Genomic DNA, 22,766 nt, shown 5'->3' on the forward strand with positions numbered 1-22,766 from the left:
AAACTTACCCTTCCAATATGTTCTGGAATCAACATGCCCCGAAGGTTTGTGTTAACCAACCCAGAGTTCAGGGTTTAGCTTTCTGGACTACACCCCGGTGACTTAGTGTGAACTGGTACTTTGGACTCCACCCCACCCAACAGTATCTCTCCCTCTTGCTGTCCTTCACACGCGTTACTCAGAAGTTAGGAACAGCAAGTGTGTGATTTTATTCAATTGTTAGACTTCACATTCTGCTCAGTTCTGCTGCTTGTGCATCATTGCACACGGAAAATCATATTGGCCTTAGTATCAATGTTTTCATTTAATAGTATTTGAGCTACAGTGTTATGTGTACTTGATGTTTTGTCAATGACAAACACCATGACAGACCATGATAAGCCGATTCTAAAGAGTATTTCCCATATAGTCCTGACTGATTTATGGAAAATTACCGACATGTAGAAGGTTGACTTCGAAAATGTAAGGGAAGATAAATTTGCATTGTTTTTTAATGATTATGCATTCCTGAATATTGTATATCTGCCTAATACTGTAGGCTGAAGGTGAGTGGTTAATGATGTAAAGCAATATATCTCAGCCTTGACTACGATGCTTATTGTCCACAAATGTTTTTTAAAAGGCCCCAAAAATAATCTTAATATCCTAAGAAACATATTGATTTGTAGTTATTGTTTTGTCTTGCCTTGTCTTTTAATCATTTTAAGTCATAGGCCTCCTGCTTGAGAAATCAGTGAACTCGTTCTCTTTGTACACTAGAGTGCGCTGTTGTGCTTTCAATGTAGCTTAGAAACAGTAACACTTGCAAAATTATATGCAAAATATTAGTTCTTCATAACTCTATATAAATGATGGTCTCTGGTTAATTGACACAAACGACTTTATTATATAAAAACATGGTTAGCTTGCCTTAACATGATTAACTTTACAGTATGTGTTATATTTCCATATTTATCGCAAATGTAGAAACCTTGTTGGTCAGAAAATATCTTAAACATATCCCCTGGACTGCTGACATCATATGTGTGTGTGTTCTGCAAGGTAACACATACAATTCACAATTCACAATTAAATAGCTTTGTACGTGAAATAATTACAGTTCTTTTTATCCCCTTGCACCTCTTCTAAAAGCGAGTCTGAGTGCATAGTTCGTATTGTATATTTCCTGCCTCAAACAACTGTCACATAACTCTTTGTGTGCATGTGAATGTATGTGTGCAAAATGAGCGATGCTTCGCCTGTTGATACGCATTGTGCTTTGTTTTGCAAGTATATTGTTCAGCCAAAATGAAACAGGAGCTCAGTTCTGATTTTCTTATGCAACTCTGCATTCCTCCACCATTGTCAAATGGAAACACTAAAGTGTGTGTGACTATGTGGATATGTGATATTTAGGACAGAAGCAATGCTCAGCCTTAGGCTATAAGGAAGATAAATTGACCAATCTGTGTTGATTTCAAATATATGATTTTGGTTCCAAAATGAGATGCATTCCAATTAATATGAATCAAACTGCAGTTGGTTTGATTTAAGCCATATAACAAAATATTTACACAATAAAACACAATAAAAACATGATGACATAATAAAAAATATGAGTTATCTCATTTTGGAACAAAACTCTTCATATGTACTTAGGAATTTAGATATATCATTGTTTTGTACAATGAACTGTGAGTATTGATTAACAATCATGCATTAGAAAGAAATAAAGCATAATTGTTTTAAATAATTTGATCTTTTTGAGTGAGTGTGCAGTATTTTATGTGCAGACTGATTTATAGAGTATGTTAGAACGTTGTGCGTGTATGTCAACAAAATTCCTTATGAAAAACATATTGCAGAGAGAAATGAGGGGACATTGAGGTCAGAAGGAGAATCAGAGAGAGTAATATACAGCAGAAAACAAGTAAGAGAGACAGAAGAGACAGAGAGAAGAGAAAGGGATTCTGTGATTTAGCAGAAAAAGTGGTTCAGAGGGAGGCCGTTGACGTGGCAGAAAGGAAATGGGTTCAGTGTGATGGGGGAATAAGGAGTGGGGGGGGCTGTATGTGGAAAGGAATGAAAGAAACCAAGAGCAAGAGAGTAAAAGAAAAGGGAATGTAAGAGAGAAAATAAAGTAGTTCTTTACAGGTAAACTGTACAGACTAAAACTAAAAGTGTGTCAAATTTTGCATGTGTGGAGTTTTGAGGAATGCTGAGTGGGACTGAAAAATACAGAGTCTGTTTCACAGCATCTGCTTAACGTCATAAATGTGTTTAACAGACATGAATTATGAGTTTCAGTTAAATTTCAGTTGGGAAATACGAAAGCAAATCAGCACAGCCGTGATTAGGCCACACTGTCACCATGAGGGAACTTTTTGACATCAGTTTCGAATGAACAGGGAGTATATATTAAATAGCTTACATTTGAGATCAAATGTGACCAGATATTTTGCAATTTTTGGCCCACCAATGAAAGTAAATCCAAAAGAAGCCAAGAGGAACCAAATGTTAAGTGTGCAGCTGTCGGTTGGCAAATAGAGAGATACAAACAGTGACGCTTCCCATTGCAGTTTAATACAAAATATTGAACGCATTTATTTACTTTATGTCATTAAATTAAAGCATTGTAAATAAGCTTTTAATTTCTGTGTATTTAGGTTTTTACATGCATGTGGTGCTCTGATTATTGCGTTTTCCTCTCGTACAAACATTCCACTTGTGCAGCTGGACAGCACTTGTCATACACACAGATGCATTGGCCAGTTACTCATCTTCACTAGCATCTGCTGTTTCTGCGAGTTAACTAAGTGAATCCATACAGAAAAAAGTTAAATTAGATTGATCTGTTTGAAAGTCTTTCTGCGCATTTGTCATTTCTTATTTAAGGAATATTCTAGGTTCAACACAACTATGAACAACATCTGCAGCACTTTGTCAATTACCACAGAAAGTCATTAATCATCTTTTAATCTGCAACAACAACAATGACACAAAACAGATGCTGATGGTAAAACTTAAGTTAAAAGCCCCAGAAGCAGTGTTTCTGATATGAATGTATTTCAGAGAGATATGGGATGTGAATGTGAATATGTGCTGAGCGTGTTTTGTGTGTGAGTATGCTCTGTTTTCATAGGCCATATGTTTCTGTTTAAAACTGTTTTAAAGGGGTGGAGAATCATTTGATTGGCATCTGTTTCCCCTCTTCTCTATTGCTCCGCCCCCCGAGCCTTCAGCTTTTGGTTTATTTTCCTCATCTCATCTTTCAGTCCTTCGTAAGCTACCCCTATTTGTTCTCTCTTTCTTTCCCCCTTGTGCTCCATGCCTTTATTCAGTCGGCCTCTGTCCTGTTCATTGAGGATCTCAGAAGCTTGCAGTACACATATGAATCCTGCTGCTGGATGGACCCTTGGCCTCGGGGCCAGTAGAATGTGCTTGAAGTCGAATTGCTGAAAACCTTCGGTCTTGGGACTTTAAGGCTGTGTGGACATGGATGTTTAGCTTGTGTTGTACCTGAACTCTGATTCAACCTTTTTGCTTATATAGACATAGACATTAAATCCACTTGGATGAACCGTTGATCGGAAACCGCATGCTGATTGGCTGGGGCCGTGTTAGTGTTGGGGAATGGCGCGGCGCAGTTCAGGTAGACGCGGGCGTGGAGGCAGTTGGCTCACGGCATGTTTTTTCCCATCATCCTCAGGGAGAGAGCATGGAGATGCTCTGGGTGCAGAGGAGTGTAGGTGTGTGTACGTAGTGGCAGCGCATTACCAACGGCAAGAGAACACAGAGATCAGTCTGAGGGCAGGAGAGAGAGTGGAAGTGATCGAGAGGAGTGAGAGCGGTGAGTGACACACACTCATTTACATTATATACTGTATACTACAGGCACACAAGCATAATACAACTCTCACAAAAACCTGCATTTACAGTTGTGTCCAAATTTCAAGGGCCGCTTGTGAAAATATGTATGCTTTGCATTTTTGTAACTAAATGTCGTAACAATTTAAGTGAAAGTTGAAAAGAGTTAGCCCTCTTTTATGACATCATGCACTTGAGTTGGCGTGAATCATGTTGTTCCAGCATGATTTGGTATCATTTGTGCTTAAGTGGAAGCAAGAAAATTTGACTATTGGTACAAATGAGTTCACATGAGCTGATTTGCAGAATTGTAGCTATTATCTATGCATTTTACATCATATATTTTCTTTGAAAGCTCCCGATTTGTTGCCAAATTTAAGTGCTTAAGTAAATACTCAGTGTATTATTTTTGAAAAATATGTTTGCATCCACACGCATTATACAGAAAGTATTGTTGTGTGTGTTTGGAATGTTATACAAAGCTTCATCATACCCAAAATATCTACTGATAGAGTCCAACCCTGGATTGAACTACGTGACTGTCAACCTTTAGAGATATGCTGACAGAAATAAACAGGCTGTAGTTTAACATATGACATCTTTTTTTATTTAAAGTAAAATTCCGTCAATTTTATTCACCCTCAGATTGTTCCAAACATGTATAAATTCATCGGAGGAAAGTATTTGGAAGAATGTCAGTTATCAAACCGATCTCATTCCCCATTTACTGCCATAAACTATGTTTGGTAAATTACATTTGTCAAAATATCTTTCTTTTTGTTTAACAGAACAAAGAAATGTTTACAGGTTTGGCACAATCTGAGGGTGAGTAAACAATGACAGAATTTTTATTTTGGGGTGAACTAGCCTTTTAAACATCAGGGGCCTCATGTATCAAACTCTCCGTAGATTTCATACTAAAAGTCTACGTACGCACAAAAGCTGATTGATTTTTTGTTTAACTTCTGCGTAATGAACAAAGTTTTTGTGCGTACGCTGCGTTGATACATGACGCACCAGGTGAAGTTTTCCCAACTTACATTTATTCACAGATCTGGCAAAAAGTCTATTTATAACCAAATCCTTTAGACATCTTTAGCTCACATGCAGGTCATCCAATGAAAACAAAGATGTTAACATTCATTTGTTCATTTGCTCTTAACATTTTCCTCCAGGCATTCAAACTGTGATAATGATGCAACTTAAATTAGTCGTGCAGCAGGGAACTCATTAGGATCTCCTGATGATTTTAATGCACTGTTCAGTTTCAATTATTTTGCTGATTTTACAACCATTGAGATTGAATTTGTTGAGTTTAAGTGAATTTAGAGACACATTCAGATTGCAGTCAGAACCAACTAAATGCTTCCACACCACATACCATATTCAAAACAAATGCCATATGTATTGTGTTTGAAACGGCAGTTGTGAATTAATTAGAAATCTTTGCATTAAAATCTAAATAAGCTTTCATACAGGCTAAACTCATTCAAGAACTTGAAGGATTTTTTAAAAATGCATAAAATGTTCCGTTGGGGTTCAGTTTACGAGGGGTAGAGGATAGAACATACGGTTTGTACAACATAAAAATCCTTATGTCGATGGAAAGTCCTCATTAAACATAGAAACTCAACGTGTGTGTGTGTGTGTATGGAAAAAGCCCACCACAGTCATCAAGAGTACTTGAGTGAAGGTCTTTATGACATCTTAATGGATCCTCCAGAATCTTTTCTGAAGAGTGTGTGTTCAAATGTGTATGCGTTTGTTTGTGTCTCGACATCTTTGGTTGAGTGTGTGCTACTAAAATTTTTGTTAAAGTCGTCATGAGCTGAATTTGCAAGACCAACCTTACTAACCCTGTTCCTTTCGCAGTCTCTACTTTCTTTGCAATGTCTTGTTGCGGTGTCTTTTGCTTGTAAATATCTTCTAATATTTACCTTCTAATACATTAGTTTAAAAAATATAAACATTTCCAGATATACAAACTAAAGGCATGTATACGTTCTAGTTGAGTGGCTGCAGACACAGTATCTAAAATATTCTAATTGTGCCAATCTGCTCGTTTATATGTTTATGTGTCTCCCAGGTTCTCAATATAAGATGCTTTGGCAGAGTGATGCATTCTGGGTAAAGAACCTTAAGGTATTTACACAGTATAAACTGGGGATCTGGCAACCTTTCTGAGCATGTGTGTTTGTTTGTACTAAAAAGCGTCTCGCACTGAGACCACTAACTCATGGCAGGTGTGCAACCATTGACGGCATGCTTGTGTTCACCATAAACATTTTTGTGGGGTGTAACGTTTTTGCTTTTGAGACATCACTAGGGTATACATTATGTAAGGCTTCGTGTAATGTCTGTGTTTGCGTAGGAAAAGCATTGTAAGAATACCCTTAAAGAACATTATTAGGTTTAAAGCAAAACACGATTTAACATTAAAGATGGTCAATTATCAAAGTATAACTTAAAGTTGAAGTATCACTCAAGAATATCAAAGTAAAAAAAAATGTTGACACTGAAGTTCACATAACAGACAGAAAGGATGTGACCCAATTCAAATTAACAGCTGGAATCAGTTACATCAGTGGTATGTGCTCTCTCTCTCTCTCTCTCTCTCTCTCTCAATAGGGTGGTGGTTTGTAAGAACAGCTGAAGAACAAGGCTGGGTTCCTGCTACATACCTAGTCTCTCTCACAGGACACAGAGACAGCCACAAAGCAGCGAACGGAGAGCGTAAGAATGCTGAACTACTAATATAAAATCATCCATTTGCTAGTGTGAATCAATCGTTAAACAAACAGGGAACATCTTTCACAACAGATACCAGAGCTGTTGGCTTGTGTTGAATACAAACACTGGCCAAATGTCCTGTTTTTCTTTGCCTTACGCAACTCTTAACTCTTAATAGTTTCATTCAGTTGCTTTTGGGAGATTTGTGGGTGAAAACTCTGTTGTGGAAGTTAATGCCATGTCAGCACATGAAGTCTTGCTTGGACAAAGACCATAAAGTCATCACACACAGCCAAGAGACCCCCCCCCCACACACACACACGTTTGCACACACACATTTCTTGGAACATATAACAGCTTGGGAGTATGTGGTACATTTCCAGCAGAGATGTAAGATTTTCCACCCATTATTCCAAAAGACTTTTACTGTACAACTGGGTCCAACACACACTGACCCATATTACACAGAGAGAGAGAATATTACTTGTGGTACAGAGATTCTGCAATGTGTGCATGTTTCATTTGGGTTTTCCACTGCTACATTAAAATAGGCTACATCCCTTACAAAAATGAAGTATACTTCAAGTTCTTTTTACTATGTGTACTTAAGTAAAGTTTAAGTATATTTTTGACCATACCTCATGTAGTAATTATATTAACATGAACATACTAGTAATATAATGTACTTTAAGCATACTGTTTCAATACTAGTTTAGGAAAAGTAAATGTAAAAAGTAAACTTTTAAGAGTAACAGTACACTTTGAGTACACAGTGAACTTTGAATAAACTACTAGTTTACTGCTAGCTTGTTTGTGCTGCAACTATATTACTGGTGAACTTATAGGTATAGTGATAGTACTAATTCAATACTTGTAGGGAATATTTTAGTTCATTAAAAGAATTATACTTTCAGTAAACTAGTTTAGTCATGTAAAATACTTAAAGTGAACTTTCAGTTTACTTTATTTTTTAGTTTTGCACTTTAAGTATACTATTATCCTATATAAATATTTATATTCATAAAAAATATTTGAACTGCACGCTTAGTAGGATAAAGGATATCTCAATCAAAAGACTAAGTACAGGTATAGGCCAAATTTACGTATTGACTAATTTGTTGTTTTGTTGGTTCAACGTAAAAATCAGTTACCGTGTTACCTTAAAATCTGTTTACTCAATGAGTTTATGACTGAGCAGCAACGAGGAGAATGCGGAAGTCTACCTGCGTGAAGTCTATTTCTATGAAAGTATACATTCTTATTTCTAGTATACTATTTTATCCTTATGTATACAATATACTAATAGCGCACTTGATTAAACCTCCCTTTGTGTAAGGGATGTGTTGAGCAGAAAACTGGAGACACTTTCTTCTCATTGGAGAATTCATTGTTTTACAAAACATTTATTTGCCACTTTTTTCCTGTCAATGCATTTTTCTTCTCTATAAAATGTATCGTGTTTAAGGACACTATGTAATGATCTCCGTCTTGTCCTCTGTGTTTTGCAGCCGAGCGCTATGTTACAATTCAGCCATACAGCAGCTCCAGTCTGGATGAGCTTGGCTTTGAGACTGGCGTCATTGTTGAGGTCATCCAGAGGAATCTGGAAGGCTGGTGGTTCATACGGTACCATGTTCATTCTTTTATTTGAGCTACTCTGTTTTTTGCCACTGGTATGAATGGTGTGTGGGTGTGATATTTTTATAAAAGGATTATTCTAAATCTGTAACTTGCCCCTCACCAGTTTATTTGCTTAAAACCACTTTGCAACTCTTATTATTTCTCAGTTATGGAGGAAGAGAGGGATGGGCACCAGCTGCTTACCTGCGGAAGATGCAAGATGATGTTATACCTGGTAACCAGGCAACAGAGTCAAATAAACCAGCTGTGGAGGGTCAGGTGGAAATCATTGGCAACCTGATGGAGATCAGCAACCTTTTGAACAAGAAACCAGCCAGCGAACACCACACGCAAAAAAACACAAACCCTCATCGTCACAGCAACACGTCTGTGCATTCAAAAACTGACACCTATACACTATATAATGGTGATGCAGAGCGTACCGAAGCATTTATTAACAACACACACAGCGACAGAGACACGTCCGGCTTTAGCACAGCTAAGATGAGCTGTGGTGGCTCAGTGAGAGAATCTGGAGACGAGATCGGCTCTGGCTGCTCTCCACACACAGACACACATGTGTGTCTGTCTATCTCAGATACGAGTGTCTGTGTGTCCGTGTCGGATGCTAATGTGTCTGCGATTCGTTCGGAACTAAGTGTGTGCTCTACACCATCCACAATGAAGTCCAAAACTGTTCCTCCATCTCCTGCCATCGCTCGAGTCGCACCTCAGAGAGTTCACAGCGTAGAGACAAGTAAGTGATCTTTCTTTCTTTCGTTCGTTTGTTTATTTGTTCATTCTTTTGTTCGTTCATTCTTCACTCTTAAAAATAGCTGCTTCAAAAGGCTTTTCGATGCTTTGGATGCCATGTTTTTTCATGCGTACTTTTTTCGTTTCGTTTGTTCATTTTTTTCCATTTCTGTCGTTCATTCTTTCATTATTTTTCTGTCTTTCGTTTTTCTGTCTTTTGTCTGTTCTTTCTTTCTTTCTTTCTTTCTTTCTTTCTCTATCTGTCTCTCTCTCTCTCTCTCTCTCTCTCTCTCTCTGCCTTCTTTCTTTCTTTCTTTCTTTCTTCCTCCGATTCTTTACTGTATACATTTTTCTTTCTTTCTTTCTGTCTACATTTTTCATGGTTTCTTACTGTCTACTTTTTCTTTCTTTATTTCTTTCTTTCTTTCTTTTTTCTTTTTTTCTTTCTTTCTTTCTTTCTTTCTTTCTTTCTTTCTTTCTTTCTTTCTTTCCAGTATATGAAGATAATTTATCTTTTTGCCATTTAGGATCAGCATCAAGCAGTCATAAACCACCTCCCCGTCGTGAAAATAGCCTGGTCAGTATCTTTCTCTTATTTTCCCTCTTTATCTTTCTCTTTTTCTTTCTCTGTTCCACACAAATAGGTCATTCTGTGGTTTATAATATGCTTAACAGCATATTCCTTTCTCTTGACCTGATTTAGGGCTTTCAGTTACCGCAACCCCCAGATCCCCCTAGTGTTGAAGCAGAGTATTACACCATCGCAGAGTTCCACTCCTGCCTGGCAGATGGGATTAGTTTCAACGGAGGACAGAAAGCTGACGTACGTCACTCTTCCACACACAGCTTGCAATGATTTATAATTTGCAGAGTTTTGGGAGAATCGTCTTGTGTGTATTTGTTGTTTACATGATTGTTCAGTAATTTGTCCCGAATATGTTAGGCCTATATATCCAGGCCCACACAGAATCTAAACAAAGAACAACAGCTAAACAGATGTTGCAGAATTGAAACCCAGCCTTCACAAATATACAAACATTTCTTAAAACAGTGTAGTATTATTCAATGCAATATTAATTATGAAATTGATCTGTGTTCAAATGTGATTGAATGTCATGAAATCCTCTCTGGATACTGTGTTTACAGGTCATTGACAAGAACTCTGGAGGTTGGTGGTATGTCCAAATTGGAGAAAAGGAGGGCTGGGCCCCATGCTCATACATTGACAAACGTAAGAAGCCAAGCTTGAACCGTCAAACCAGCACGCTGACCCGTCCCAAAGTCCCACCTCCTGAACCACCAATCAAAAAGCAGAACTCTCTTCCATGCGTAGAGTCAGAGGTCATGTCCCCAGCAAGTCTACGGGTGTATGAGGAACCCGAATACGACGTTCCAACAGTGGGCCTGGAATTTGACCCCGATCTGGAGTTTTTCCCAGGGGAACCTCCATCTAAAGCCCCGCCTCCTCTGGTTCTGCGTAATGTTTCCTTTACGTTGGGGGAAGGTGACGAGGTGGAAGATGAGGGTGTTTATGCGAATGCAAATGATGAGTTCAGACCTGCAGCACCCTGTCAGGAGAACAACCACTCACCCTACCATCAGTCATCCATGTGGGATCCACCTGAATATGACGCCCCTACTATTGAGCCCAGCATCGAAAGCAACGCCACGCTCTACGCACTCTCTAAACTCAAACAGCAGGCTGATGAGTCCAAATCTAAACCATCTGTCCGTCCAAAACCTGTAAACCCAGACTTTAGCTCTCTTAGAAGGCACAGGTCTGTAAACCAGGAGCAACAAGGACAAATACAACGCAGGACATCTCGCACATCCGAGGAATCTGAGACTGGCTCTACCGCGTCGTCGGATGACTCCTTTAGCTTTCATTCTTCTGATCCAGCCAATGACAGCTCTACCCATCTGTACCGCACGACTGCAGCGTACCGGCAGGAGGAGCCAAATGAGATCAGCTTCCCCGCAGGAGTCCAGGTGGAGGTCCTGGAGAAGCAAGAGAGTGGTTGGTGGTTTATTCGGTGTGGGAACGAAGAGGGCTGGGCACCCACTTACTACCTACAGCCAATCAAAACCTCTGATACAGAAGCCAAAAACACAGAGTCTCTGTGTGGGGCTCCCACTTCTGAGGTGGAGATCACAGTGCAGGTAGATGTTGGAAAGGCGGGTAAAGGTGTAAGTCTGGAGAAGAATGAACAACGTGTTAATCAAAGCTTGAAAAGCAGCCACAGATCCAACCAGCAGAACTGCCGCGTCGGGGTTAAGCAGCTCGTGGTTAGACCTCAAAATGTTCTTGCTGCAACCCACACCAAAGACAACACAAAGAGCTCTTCCGTTAACACACACACTTCACCTGTGGAACGAAGAAATTATGCTCTGCCCCACCATGCCTCGCACTTCAATGAGCAATCTACCTCTGCAGGTAAAGTGGAAAGCATGAGGCGCAAGGTGCCGGTTTCTATGGTGAAGCCTAAACCGCATCTCATTCACAACAATCTGCGGGAGGAGTACGTTTCGATCGCCGATTACAGAGGTGATTCAGAGACAATGAGCTTCCCTGCCGGTACTAGGCTGGAGGTGCTGGAGAGAAATCCCAACGGCTGGTGGTACTGTCGCATACTAGACTCAACTAAGACACGCAAGGGATGGGTACCCTCCAACTTCCTTGAGAGACGGAGCTAGTGGAACTCACAGGGTTAGTGTTAAATTCAGCACCCAACCATTTTTAGACAATAGACATTGTGGATGGTACAAAAGGGTTAATTATTAAAAACTCAAACTGAGATCATAATTGGCATCAGAAAATGGCATAATAATGTCCCGTTCGTCTTACAATGGGCCCAAGGTTGAAAGAAAATGACCTATTTCTGAACAGAATAACATTAAAACATTTACTCTTAAGAGATGGTCACACTAAGCATGCAACATTTCTATGGGGACCTTTCGAATATGTGCGACCAGACATAACACACCTCGAGGGTTTTCTCATCTATGAGTTTTTTCATGGATTCTTATATGCTTGCATTGTTATTCCTTTGATGGTATTTTTTTAATGTTGACATATCGATCCTCTATAAATTTGCTTGTCAATTTTCGTCAAACTTGAACTTTGGAAGACAAAACTACTTCACATATGAGCTTGCCTGTCTAGTCTCCAGCATTCACATGCATATGAATAAAAGTCAGTAGAATGAAAAGAGTAGTGTGCCCATTTAGAACCACATAGAGTTCACCAAGAAAATGTTTAACTTTTGAAGAATTGTGTCCTTGTGAGGAGGTTAGTCTCATTATTCTAAACCCAGCCTAACTCTATATATCAACTATAACCCAAATCATAAAGGTGATCCCTTGGTAATAAATCACATTATACAAGGCTCTGTTCATTATGTTTCACAAAATCAAATATATAATGAAACCAAAAGGATAGTCATTTCTTGACCACTGGCAGCACTAAATAGTCTTCACAATCACAATCAGGTGCTCAGAAGTGGCACAGAAACTGCAGACTTTACCTTTAAATCTAAAGTAAAGTCGGTTGCTGATTGACATCTTGTATACCCAGAATGCTTGTGCTGGATGATGTGATGTTGTTTTCACGGAACAGGCTTTTAGTTATTGCTTTTAGCCGCAGAAAGCACTTTCAAGTCAATGTCTAGCTGTCTGTCTGTCTGTCTGTCTGTCTGTCTCTCTGTGAATGTTACTTGGTTTGTATACTCAAATATGGTGCTATTGCTTTATTAAATCATTTCTTTTTTTAAATAAAGACTTGTATGTTTGTTCACAGCATTAGCGTTACATTTTTCGAATCATCCTTGACATTTGCAAAACAGTAAGTGCATTTTTCAAAACAAATCGTAATAGCAAAACACCATGCATTAACTGCAAAAGCCAGTCTCTTGCTCAAAATCCTTAGTTCATCTCTCAAAAATAAATACCTCTGTCAATGAACATGTCAGTGCCATCAGAATGACAAGTCATTGTGTATTGATAAGCCATTCAAATTGCTTGGTCATGTTGTCAATATAACAGTGTACACCGGAGGGAGGTTCTGATGTAAACTATGGTTTAATTTTTTCTGACATTTATAGGAAATTGTAGGTTACACCTTAGTATATGTGGGAGTTTGATTGCAAGACCCTGGATGATTCACATTTATAGTTTTTACTATAATTTATTGACAGACCATGTCATTACAGAAAGGAAAAGACAGCACTTCATAGCACATAGAAAAAAAGAAGTAGACATGTGAACATATCTCGTTAGGTAAAACTGTAAATGCAGTGCTGTAGGAATTAGAGTGCAGTCTCCTTACACCTCCGGACTTTCATGTCTGTTGGGCCACAAATTCTCATCCACATCACAATGAATATCTTCTCTAGAGCAAGCTGTGGTGGTTCACTTGCTTCCAGTCCCATTATACGCTATATCAAGAAGACACAAATTAGTTTTTTGACTTACATGCATTTTCATTTTGGACAAGATACGGTTACATCAAATGTGTACAGCACACATCAAATGTTTAAAGGTCACATTTACTGTACTGTATATCACTGTACGTTATTGTACTGTTTACTGGGAGGTACAGTTGCTGCATGCTCATATATGTTTTACCTGTACAGACTGGCAGCTCCTTCACTCTTTCACCATTTTTTTCAAATGGAACAGTGTCTTTTCAGCACCCGGTCAATGGTTGAGATGCTGACTGTTTTGAAAGATGTTGTTGTCCTGTATAATGGCAATCTTTATCTTCCTTAGTCTTATGGCATTGTTTTCTAGTTGTTTCATATTTGTCTTGCAGTCCTATGTGGAAAAAATATAGTAATGCAAAACACAAAATTGAGTAAGATAAAATGTCACTGTTTATGTAAAGTATACGCACTGTATATTGTAAAGTGCAATGGAAAACTGTAATATTGTTTAAAGCATTACAGAACGTTTACAGCATTACAGAAAAGTGCCTATTGTTACATATTGAGGACACAGTTGTTCTCCCAAAATTTGGCTGCACCCTTCGACCAGCCTCGGCCATTGTTAGGCCATGATTGAGAACGTGGTCTACAAGTGTGGCTCTTATCTCATCAGGAACGCGCATATGTCCTCGGCCTCTTCCTCTTCTTCTTCTTCCACTTCCTCTCCTACTTCCTCTCTCTGGCTGTTGACCCCGTCCAATTCCTTGTCCTTACATTGCCAGACGTTGTAACATTGTGTTGTGCTCCGACTATATATATACTTGCCAGTTGATGGTTCATGAGATTCACCTTCGTAAGAGAAAGTCGAGATTCACCTTGGAGCAATTTACCAATTCAGGACAGATTTAGAAAAAAAGTCTAATGGAGATGTATAGAAATATACTTGACATATTATGACAACTTGTTCAACCATTTTGCATGTAAAGACTTATTCTATGAACTAATGCCTAAATGTTGTGGGGGTGATAGTATTCAACAGAGACCCATTATAATACATTTTGATCAACATGACATAAGCAATTGATAATGTAGGAAACAGCAGAGAATTGAGCATAATCATTTGCATGGATGTACCAAAGCATTTGCAACTTGTTCAAAGAAATGAGAAACTGCTTTTTTGATGTGCACAAGTGACACAATGATGTGAGGATTGAATAGGTAGTTTCGAGAATTTCAATTGATTTGAGAAATGTACCAAAGCGACTGAGAAAAACTGTATTTAGCCACATTCTCTATTACAGTCATACGGATCTTAAGCAGTTAGTTGACAATCACATGAAAACAGCAAATAAACATTGATAGAAAATCAGTGAAACCTTATTATTAAGGTCATAGGTTTAGACGATATACTAAATTTAAAGCTGCATATTTACAGTACCATTTATAACAAAATCACAGCAACAAAACATTTAAAATGAAATGTTAACACACATAATATCTATATTTTCACAGATATAAAAATGACAGACTTTGTTGCAGTTGTTACGATTGGTACTGACACTAAGAATATTGTGCATATCATATAATGTCATTTTAACATGTTTTGTAAATGTAAATGTTATACAAAAATAAACATTTAGCAACAAAGCCACTCAACTGCAACACAGTTTGTTGATTTAGAATTTAGAGAAACTATAAAATAAATAATTTAAAGTGCAGTATAAAGTTAACTGGTAAATATATCAAGTTTAGTAATTTATAGAGAAATAAATGTACATTTCATTGGATTGAAAAAATTTGTTGGAAGTTATTAGGATGTCACAAAGAATTAATCTAGTACAGTTTTAAGATCAGCTAACCACTTTTTGGTCAAAAATTTCACAAAGTTGGCATTTTTGTACAACACAATGTTACATCATAATTAATACGAACTTTATATAAACATTATTTTAGAGGCTAGTCCAAGAACCTTTTACTTACTGACTGTGGGATTCAATCAGTCAATACACGACAGCAGAGAATAGTGGGAAATCTTAATGGACTACGACCTCAGAAATAAAAAGTTAAAGAGATTGATTCATGAACCATGAACCATGAGCCATCCAAATATACTGGTACTATCTGAATATAAATTGGTTGCCGGTTTACGAGCTGTGATATATTTTGATGATGTCTCTGATTGGGCTGCGACAAATGGGGCAGGAGGGATTTGACATCTCCCTTAGCTTCCCACCACACACGGAACATACGCACATGTGTCCACACGGATACAGCACCGAGTCCACAGTACCCTCACAGCAAATTAAACATTCATCACCAGTAACTGCACAGCATGGCAGGATATTGGGAGATTCTGAGGATGGTGAGCTGGATATTGTCCCTGTTGATAAAAGCAAACATTCAACATTTTAGTAGACATAATGCTCGTCATGTTTTTGGACTTGCACTTAATTTAAATACTTGTCAAAACATAATTTTATTTATATTCTATTCATGTGCTCAAAGCTGATTGGTTAGTGGTTTAACATATATTAACCCACTTACATATATTCATATATTTGTGGTTTGACATGAAAACTCACCTGTAGAACTACTAAGGCTGTGTGGGTGTGGCTGAGAGCTGTCAATCAATCCCCTGACTGCTGTATTGTGGATCTGATTGGCTGTGGGGTGACTGGTTGTATTTAAAGTGGTCTGATGAATTTGTGAAAAGGATTGAGAATAACTACAAGAAGTGCCTACAGAGAGAGAAAAAAGGAGTGACCTTTTTTTCACAAATCCTGCTTTCATGTTTAACATTTTGGGTAAACTTACCCAGTATACTGATTTGCTTAATATGTGGTTGTAACTCGAAGATCATCCACAGAGGAGTGGAATTATCCACACAGATCTCTCGACAGGCTCTTCCTCCATTGTGACTCACAAGTACCTCCCCTTCTGCTGTTGCTCGGAAACCAATGATATCCCCTCCCGCAAGTGGTGAAGCCAGGCAGCTAAAAGCCCAGAATTCCTTGCGGTCCAGCAGGTCATCAGGATTGGCCGGCAGATTCTTCGGATTAATGTTGGCGGGGTTACAAGAAGTAAATCCGTAAGTCAAAAATGTCTTTGTGGTAGGTGTCACTTTTGGAGACCTCAGTGAGACTTTTAAGAACACACATTCTCCACAGCTCAACGGTCGGTGTGAGAATACAAGAGTACAATCGTCACATCTGTTGTAATTACGCACCGCTATGTGTTCGGTCAGCAGCTGCAGACCGTTGCCATGGACGCCATGGAAATGTAAGTCATCGTGAAGCTGACGTGACAGCACCGAGTTGATAGTGTTTGGAGACGTTGAGAGTGATGGCAGATGATCCAGATGGTCAAGCTTAGTGGAGTCGATTGACATGCGCCAGTCATGCATCCCTTCAGGATGGAGATATTCAGCCGGGACCATCTTGCAGTCTGTAAAACATAAACATGCATCATGGCAAATTTTGACCTTACATTATCATCATAAAAACATACAAAACTGGGTTACTTGTGTAACCGGCAATCACTATAATACTGCTTGGTGGTTTTATTTTGACCTCAATCACTTAAAATTTTGAAGCTGGCTGTCCACAGTGGACAACCGATGATGAGAATACCAAAACTTAAAATACCGGTCTGCTATAACATTTAGCCTGGAAAGCATAACCAGCATCCTCAGCAGAATTTTTCTCCGCCACAGTGGCTGCTCCTCTTTTGGTTGGTTTTCGTTTTTTAGGCTTGACCAAACAGCCTTCAGCTGACACTGGCTTTTCTCAACAGGAATTATTTAGACATGACCTTGAGGTCATAGTGAAATGGAAGACCAAAAGGATGAGAACATGTGCATGGGTTGCTAAAATGGTTGCACAAAGTCTCTTTTCAAACGTTTTAAATGTCATTCTGTGATACAAAAGAAAATTACAACATAAAAAGTACAGAACAAAAAAAACCTCCCGTCCAAACTGTCTGCACATTACGAACTCCAGAGAAGTTTCATACATTCACTAACACTATTTCAAATACTCTTTTTATCAGTAAGTACATTCCCTTGGAATCAAGCCTGTGACCTTGGCGTTCTTGATGCGATGCTCTACCAGTCAAGCTTCAGGAAAGCTGCAAAATTCCTATTGTGTGATTTCAGTTAGTGAGAACATTGGGTGATTTTAGTCATGGCATTTAGCCTTCTGAATATAAACACATTTTGGAGGAGTCATGAGACATGAGAGAGCACAGCATGTGCCGATGGCTAACGTTCATCTATAAAATTGTTTTATGGGATTTATGCGTGAGATTAAAACGGTTAAAATTTAACACACATGCTAGAACACACATGGTTGGTGTTACAGAAAGCTGCGTAAGAATATCAGTTGTCGTCTTAGTGGATACTCGTTGTGTGTTTGTGTGTGTCGGCAGCTTTGAAAAGGTGAGATTGGTTCTTTGACAGCTAAATAAGTCCAGCTGTCCCTAAAGGTTAACTGATGTTACGGCAGCGCTGACCCCCTATATCAATGCACGAATGAATTCACATACTGCACATCTCACTTTAAGACATAGTGCTATCTGACTCTGTGGAAACATTGGTTATTTTTACACAAATGTATGTGAGAGTGATAGTGTCAGAAGACCTGTTCGTGTGTATTAAAAGTTTTTTAGTTGATAGAGCATTGCAGTAGTAACATAAAGGTCATGGGTTCGATCCAACACATTTATAGTTCTGACAAAACAAAATATATAGTTTGATGTACTTTGAGTAGCTTTGGATAAAAGTGTCAGGATTAACATGCATAGGGGGGGTTGAAAAATCAACAGCTTGTGTCCTTTAAAGTTTAGAAAAATACAATAAAAATAAATCTCTTTTATGCCATTTTGTGGTGACCCACAAGTAAAGCTAAAAGAGACATTCACCAAGGCTGTACCTTTAAGGGTGGGATGTTGTGTGTTGTTGGTTCTGGGTTATCCGGTGTGTGGAAGTTTACTCTGACTCGCTTTTCTTATATTTATTGTTTTTTAAGTGGAGAGTAAAGTTGACTCAACTCATCTCCATTTCTTGTCTCCTCATTTATTGCACTCCACAATTTCATATTAAATAAAACACAAAAGAAGATATTTAATAAAAGCTGGTAACCAAAACCGTCCCCATTGACTTCTATTGTACGGACACAAAGCCAATTCATTGCAAGTCATTGGGGACCAACGGTTCTGTTACCAAAATATTTCAAAATATCTTATTTTGTGTTCTGCAGAAGAAAGGAAAGTCATTCGAGTTGGGCGTGTGAATAATGACAGAAGTTTCACTTTGAAGGTGAACTATACCTTTAAGGAATTAGACTGAGATATATGCCTAATAATTTAAAAAGTGTCTTAGGTCTTATTAAGTTAAGACATAATACTGTATGTCTATTTGACCTACAGGGAAGCTAAAAAACTATTTAGAAAATCTCATCATTACTACATTTATTGATTTAAAAAAAAAATGTGTTAAACTTGTTTTTGCCTTGCATTCTGGAATTCCTCAGCATTCTGTACGCTTTTTTATTGTAGAAGTGAAAGTGTAGGCAAGCCTTCTAATCTCTCCCATCTTTTTTCCATTCGGCTTTTTTGTAATTAGGATAAGAGGGAATTAATGTCCGATTCTATTTTAAGTGTTTTGGATTTAAATCGTTCAAACGTGCCTGACCTCTCTAACCTTTTTAACTTATCGAGAGATCAGCGCGTGCTCACAAAAGCACAGCTTAGACACCGGCCCACATTAGACATTGAACTTGACCTCAACTATTCCAGTTGGGTCAAACTCTGACTGGCATGTCATTTGTTATCCACAGAGACTTCCTGCAAACCTGCATCGGGTACTTTGTTTGTAATGTGATGAGACATCTTTTTATATTCGAGGGGGAAGAAATGTGAACTCACCGAATAGCTGTACTCCACGTGTCAACCCATAAATGTCAAGGATGGCCCATGCTGGTTCTCCTGTCGGTACTCCGCTGAAGAAGAAGATAGGTGCACCCTCGTTCACCCGGTAGAACACTATCCCTTTGTTGTCCAACCAGAAGGACAGAACGGTTCCTTCTTCACACTGCTCCTCGGGCAATGCTCTGGCCCAAAACCCTCTCTGGCTAACAAGATCAGGGCAGGCAAAACGTGGAAGCCACGATGACATTAGATGAGATGGATTCACTGTAGTGAAACCCACTCGCAGGGCGCCACGCCAACAACCCTGTCTTTTTGTGATCTATGGAGTGATTGAAAAAAACAGAAGCTGTTAAACCCTCACAAATTATTATTTCAATTATTTCTCCCAGACATGAATGAGATTAAAAGTAGAGCAGATTGATTGGAAGTTTTGCTCATTTCAACTGCGTCTCAGATATTTCTCATGTCATGTCAATTTTCAGAAGAGATCTCAACAATGTCACAAACTGAGCTCAGATTTGCCAAGTCTGCAATCAAAAGTCAATATTATTGAAGATTTGGATATGAACTTTATACAAAATAAATTTATTTGACAGCTATTTTAATATTTGTCTCATTTGTTTATTTTTTACATCATTTTTTTAGGAGAAACATCTACTTAACTCCATAATCCTCCTGCGCAATTACATTTTCCTTTGGGGAAAATTTTTTATTCTCGTTTCCCATATTAGTGCAAACATACTGTATGTGGCTTTAAACACAAAAAGATTTGACACACTTACATTGGTTAGAAAAAGAGCTCGGTCAATATTTATATTGAAATCAAGATTTCCGAGATATCAACAACATGAGGGTCCGTACCCCTTAAGACTCTGTATATTCAAAGAATGTTTATGAACAAATCTGACAAACAAGTTATTGTGTGACTGTATGTGATGCTATAAATAGAGACCAGCAGAGGTGTTTATCAGAGTCTTTTTTTCTCTGCAATTCCCAAGAACTCAATTTAACAGAACAACCTCACATGTTAGCATTCCGTCTTTTTCCTTCACCCTGCAGGGTTTGAGATGGAGTGATATGAAACTGGGATACTTGAGGGCTATTTTTGGACCACAAAAAGTGTTTTACAGGACGGTATGTGGAAATAATCAGGCTACCGTACCTTCAGCCGAACCTGTTCATACATTCTGAGTGGTCGGTTGGAGAATGTTATTGCATTACAGAAGCTGGCGATTCGGCGTACATTGCGTTGTGTCTTGTCCATGACGATCTGAGAACCTTTCGTGTTGGCATGGAAACATATTGGCAAGGAGCTTTGGACATCTTGTGGATACATGCTCTCCTTCAGGGAGTGACAGCGAACGGTTCCTTCTAAAAGATTGACAAAATAATAGTTACACTAAGAGATTAATCCGCTGAGGCACTAAACAACAGCGTGAGTTAGACAAAGTTCTTTCTAAGAGCTCTGTGCCGTCTGTACAGAACAGAGAAAACACAAGTATGAATGAAAATCTTTACTAAGGACAAGGAGACAACAGAAGAGTGACAGAGACAGTGCTTGCAACACTGTTGCTATTCTGAAGTCTTTCATGGTGCCAAAAGTGAGGTTATGTCTCCATACAAACACAAACACTTACACACTAGTAAATCAATAGCTCTGTGTTTGATGGTTTTTCAACCCAAACAGGGAATAAACGTTCATGATGCTCCAAGAAATGAACCCAGCCATTCACTTGCATTGGTTTTATGCCTTTACAATAGAAGTCAATGACTACCACCGCCATTCGGTTATTATTTGGGTAATTTTTGGGTGAACTATGCCTTTAAGTTATGACATGTAATGACAATCAGTACTGGTATAACATGCATTATGGTCATTAAGAGGCACAAAAGAAATACACAGTTTTATTCTCACTGACTTGTAAGACTGGCTTGTGATCAAACACTCTCTCCCCAACTCCCTTTTATATTTTCCCAGACTTCTGCAATGCTTTAAGTCAAGGACACGGTTATTTTGCAGCCATTTTTTCTCTTTAATTAACTGCTGTTGACATTTTGCTGGGTGTGGGTCAATGATTGAATCTTGAGTGAACACAAAGAAGACTGATCCAGACTTTAACCCACTCTACCTGCATGAGCTCTGTGTCAGCAAATAGTTGTGTGAGGCAGTTACAGTCTTTTGTTTGTGTTTACAAAGAGATTGTAGTACACAAAACGAACAAATCACTGCTATCAAATCGATGATATACACATACAAGCACTGCCTTATTTGTCATCCTGATTTAAAAGGAGTGTTAGTGATGTTGTCAACCTTGTGATAATAATGTCATATCCTGTTAGATGTGTGGATTTTCTCTCTTTCTCTGCTCTAGGCAGTAGCTGGCACAAGTGTCAGTTTGATTCACTGTGAGCTTCACTTGCTATGCGGGTATAAAGTAGAGACGTTTATTACTCCTAGTTTTATGTTCACAGAGAGAAAAAGAGAAAGCTAAAAATAACTCTAAATCTAAAATGTGTACAGTATGTAGGTCAACTTATATAAAGCTATATAAGCTATACTTTCTATACATACAAAGTTATTTTTAATTATTAAGATTAAAGAAAGAGTTTCAGTACAATATTTCTTTAATGTTTTGTAATTATTTAATTATAAGTTCTGAAATGATGTCTTGCGTATCAAGCTCATGGTTGTAAAAGTTGCTTGGGAAAATGTATTTAGATAATTTACAAAAAACACAGAAAATTATTGATAAAACGATTAAATAAATAACCATGAAGTCGGATTCATTATAGTTTGATATGCCCTTTTTAAGCTATGATAAAATATGATAGAAAAGTCATATTTTAATGTCACTTACCTTGTAAGGTGGTATGGGTTACCTGCCCACCCATTGGAAGACAACGATTTTTAGACACTAAGTACAACGTTGCTCCAAATGTGCCTTGATTTGGTCTTCAGCAGCTACGTATTTTAAACAAAATGATCCGAAAATGTTGTCGGATCCTCCGCTGCTGTCTGGTAGCAGTCTGTGTACACAGTCACACGCGCTGCCATTCAGAGACCCTACGGCAGGACCGACCCCTCATTATCATAAGAGGCGGAGTTTGGGAAGTCTTCATTTACCTGGGAAGACCATAGTTGCTTTTGATTTACTTATTTTCTTTGTTGAACACAACATCTGTCAATCTTAAAAAACAAACTCAAATGAAACGTTTAACACATCCTAATTTAAACCCAGCACATATAATGAAAAATAAACGAATTCAAATAAAAAATTAAAATAAATTAAGAATTTAAAAAAGCTTTAAATTCGTTTCTGATGAGAGGACGGTATTTTGCGTTCAGCCTCGTCGTGATGATGTCATCGGGACGAGCCAGTGGTCATCCTTCGGTGGACACAGGTGAGCGGTCCCCTTAAGACACGTTTATTAATATAACTTACAAAATGGTCTTGTTCTTGGATTGTGATA

The 22,766-nt window shown here is 38.3% G+C and overlaps 2 protein-coding genes across 3 annotated transcripts; one reads left to right on the plus strand and one right to left on the minus strand.

The window, feature by feature from the left end:
• Positions 1 to 3,252: 3,252 nt before the first annotated feature.
• Positions 3,253 to 12,735, plus strand: sh3pxd2ab (SH3 and PX domains 2Ab). 2 transcript variants are annotated; one of them, XM_079459405.1, is made up of 8 exons: positions 3,687 to 3,829; positions 5,933 to 5,988; positions 6,475 to 6,579; positions 8,085 to 8,202; positions 8,364 to 8,953; positions 9,477 to 9,526; positions 9,653 to 9,772; positions 10,096 to 12,735. In XM_079459405.1, exons 5-8 carry the CDS (start codon positions 8,410 to 8,412, stop codon positions 11,641 to 11,643), a joined length of 2,262 nt encoding a protein of 753 aa, XP_079315531.1. In that variant the 5' UTR covers positions 3,687 to 3,829; positions 5,933 to 5,988; positions 6,475 to 6,579; positions 8,085 to 8,202; positions 8,364 to 8,409; the 3' UTR covers positions 11,644 to 12,735. The 2 variants fall into 2 exon arrangements, with proteins under 2 accessions (XP_079315530.1, XP_079315531.1); XM_079459404.1 differs by lacking the exon at positions 5,933 to 5,988 and having other exon boundaries at positions 3,253 to 3,829.
• A 1,888-nt stretch (positions 12,736 to 14,623) lies between these two features.
• On the minus strand, positions 14,624 to 22,686 carry neurl1ab (neuralized E3 ubiquitin protein ligase 1Ab). Its single transcript, XM_079459271.1, has 6 exons — positions 22,154 to 22,686; positions 20,458 to 20,666; positions 19,293 to 19,614; positions 16,185 to 16,814; positions 15,953 to 16,108; positions 14,624 to 15,750 (listed from the first exon to the last, which is right to left on the minus strand). Exons 1-6 carry the CDS (start codon positions 22,185 to 22,187, stop codon positions 15,515 to 15,517), a joined length of 1,587 nt encoding a protein of 528 aa, XP_079315397.1. The 5' UTR covers positions 22,188 to 22,686; the 3' UTR covers positions 14,624 to 15,514.
• Positions 22,687 to 22,766: the final 80 nt, after the last annotated feature.

The sequence above is a fragment of the Barbatula barbatula genome, assembly GCF_947034865.1.
Source record: "Barbatula barbatula genome assembly, chromosome: 6".
In the NCBI taxonomy this organism is placed as follows: Eukaryota; Metazoa; Chordata; class Actinopteri; order Cypriniformes; family Nemacheilidae; genus Barbatula; species Barbatula barbatula.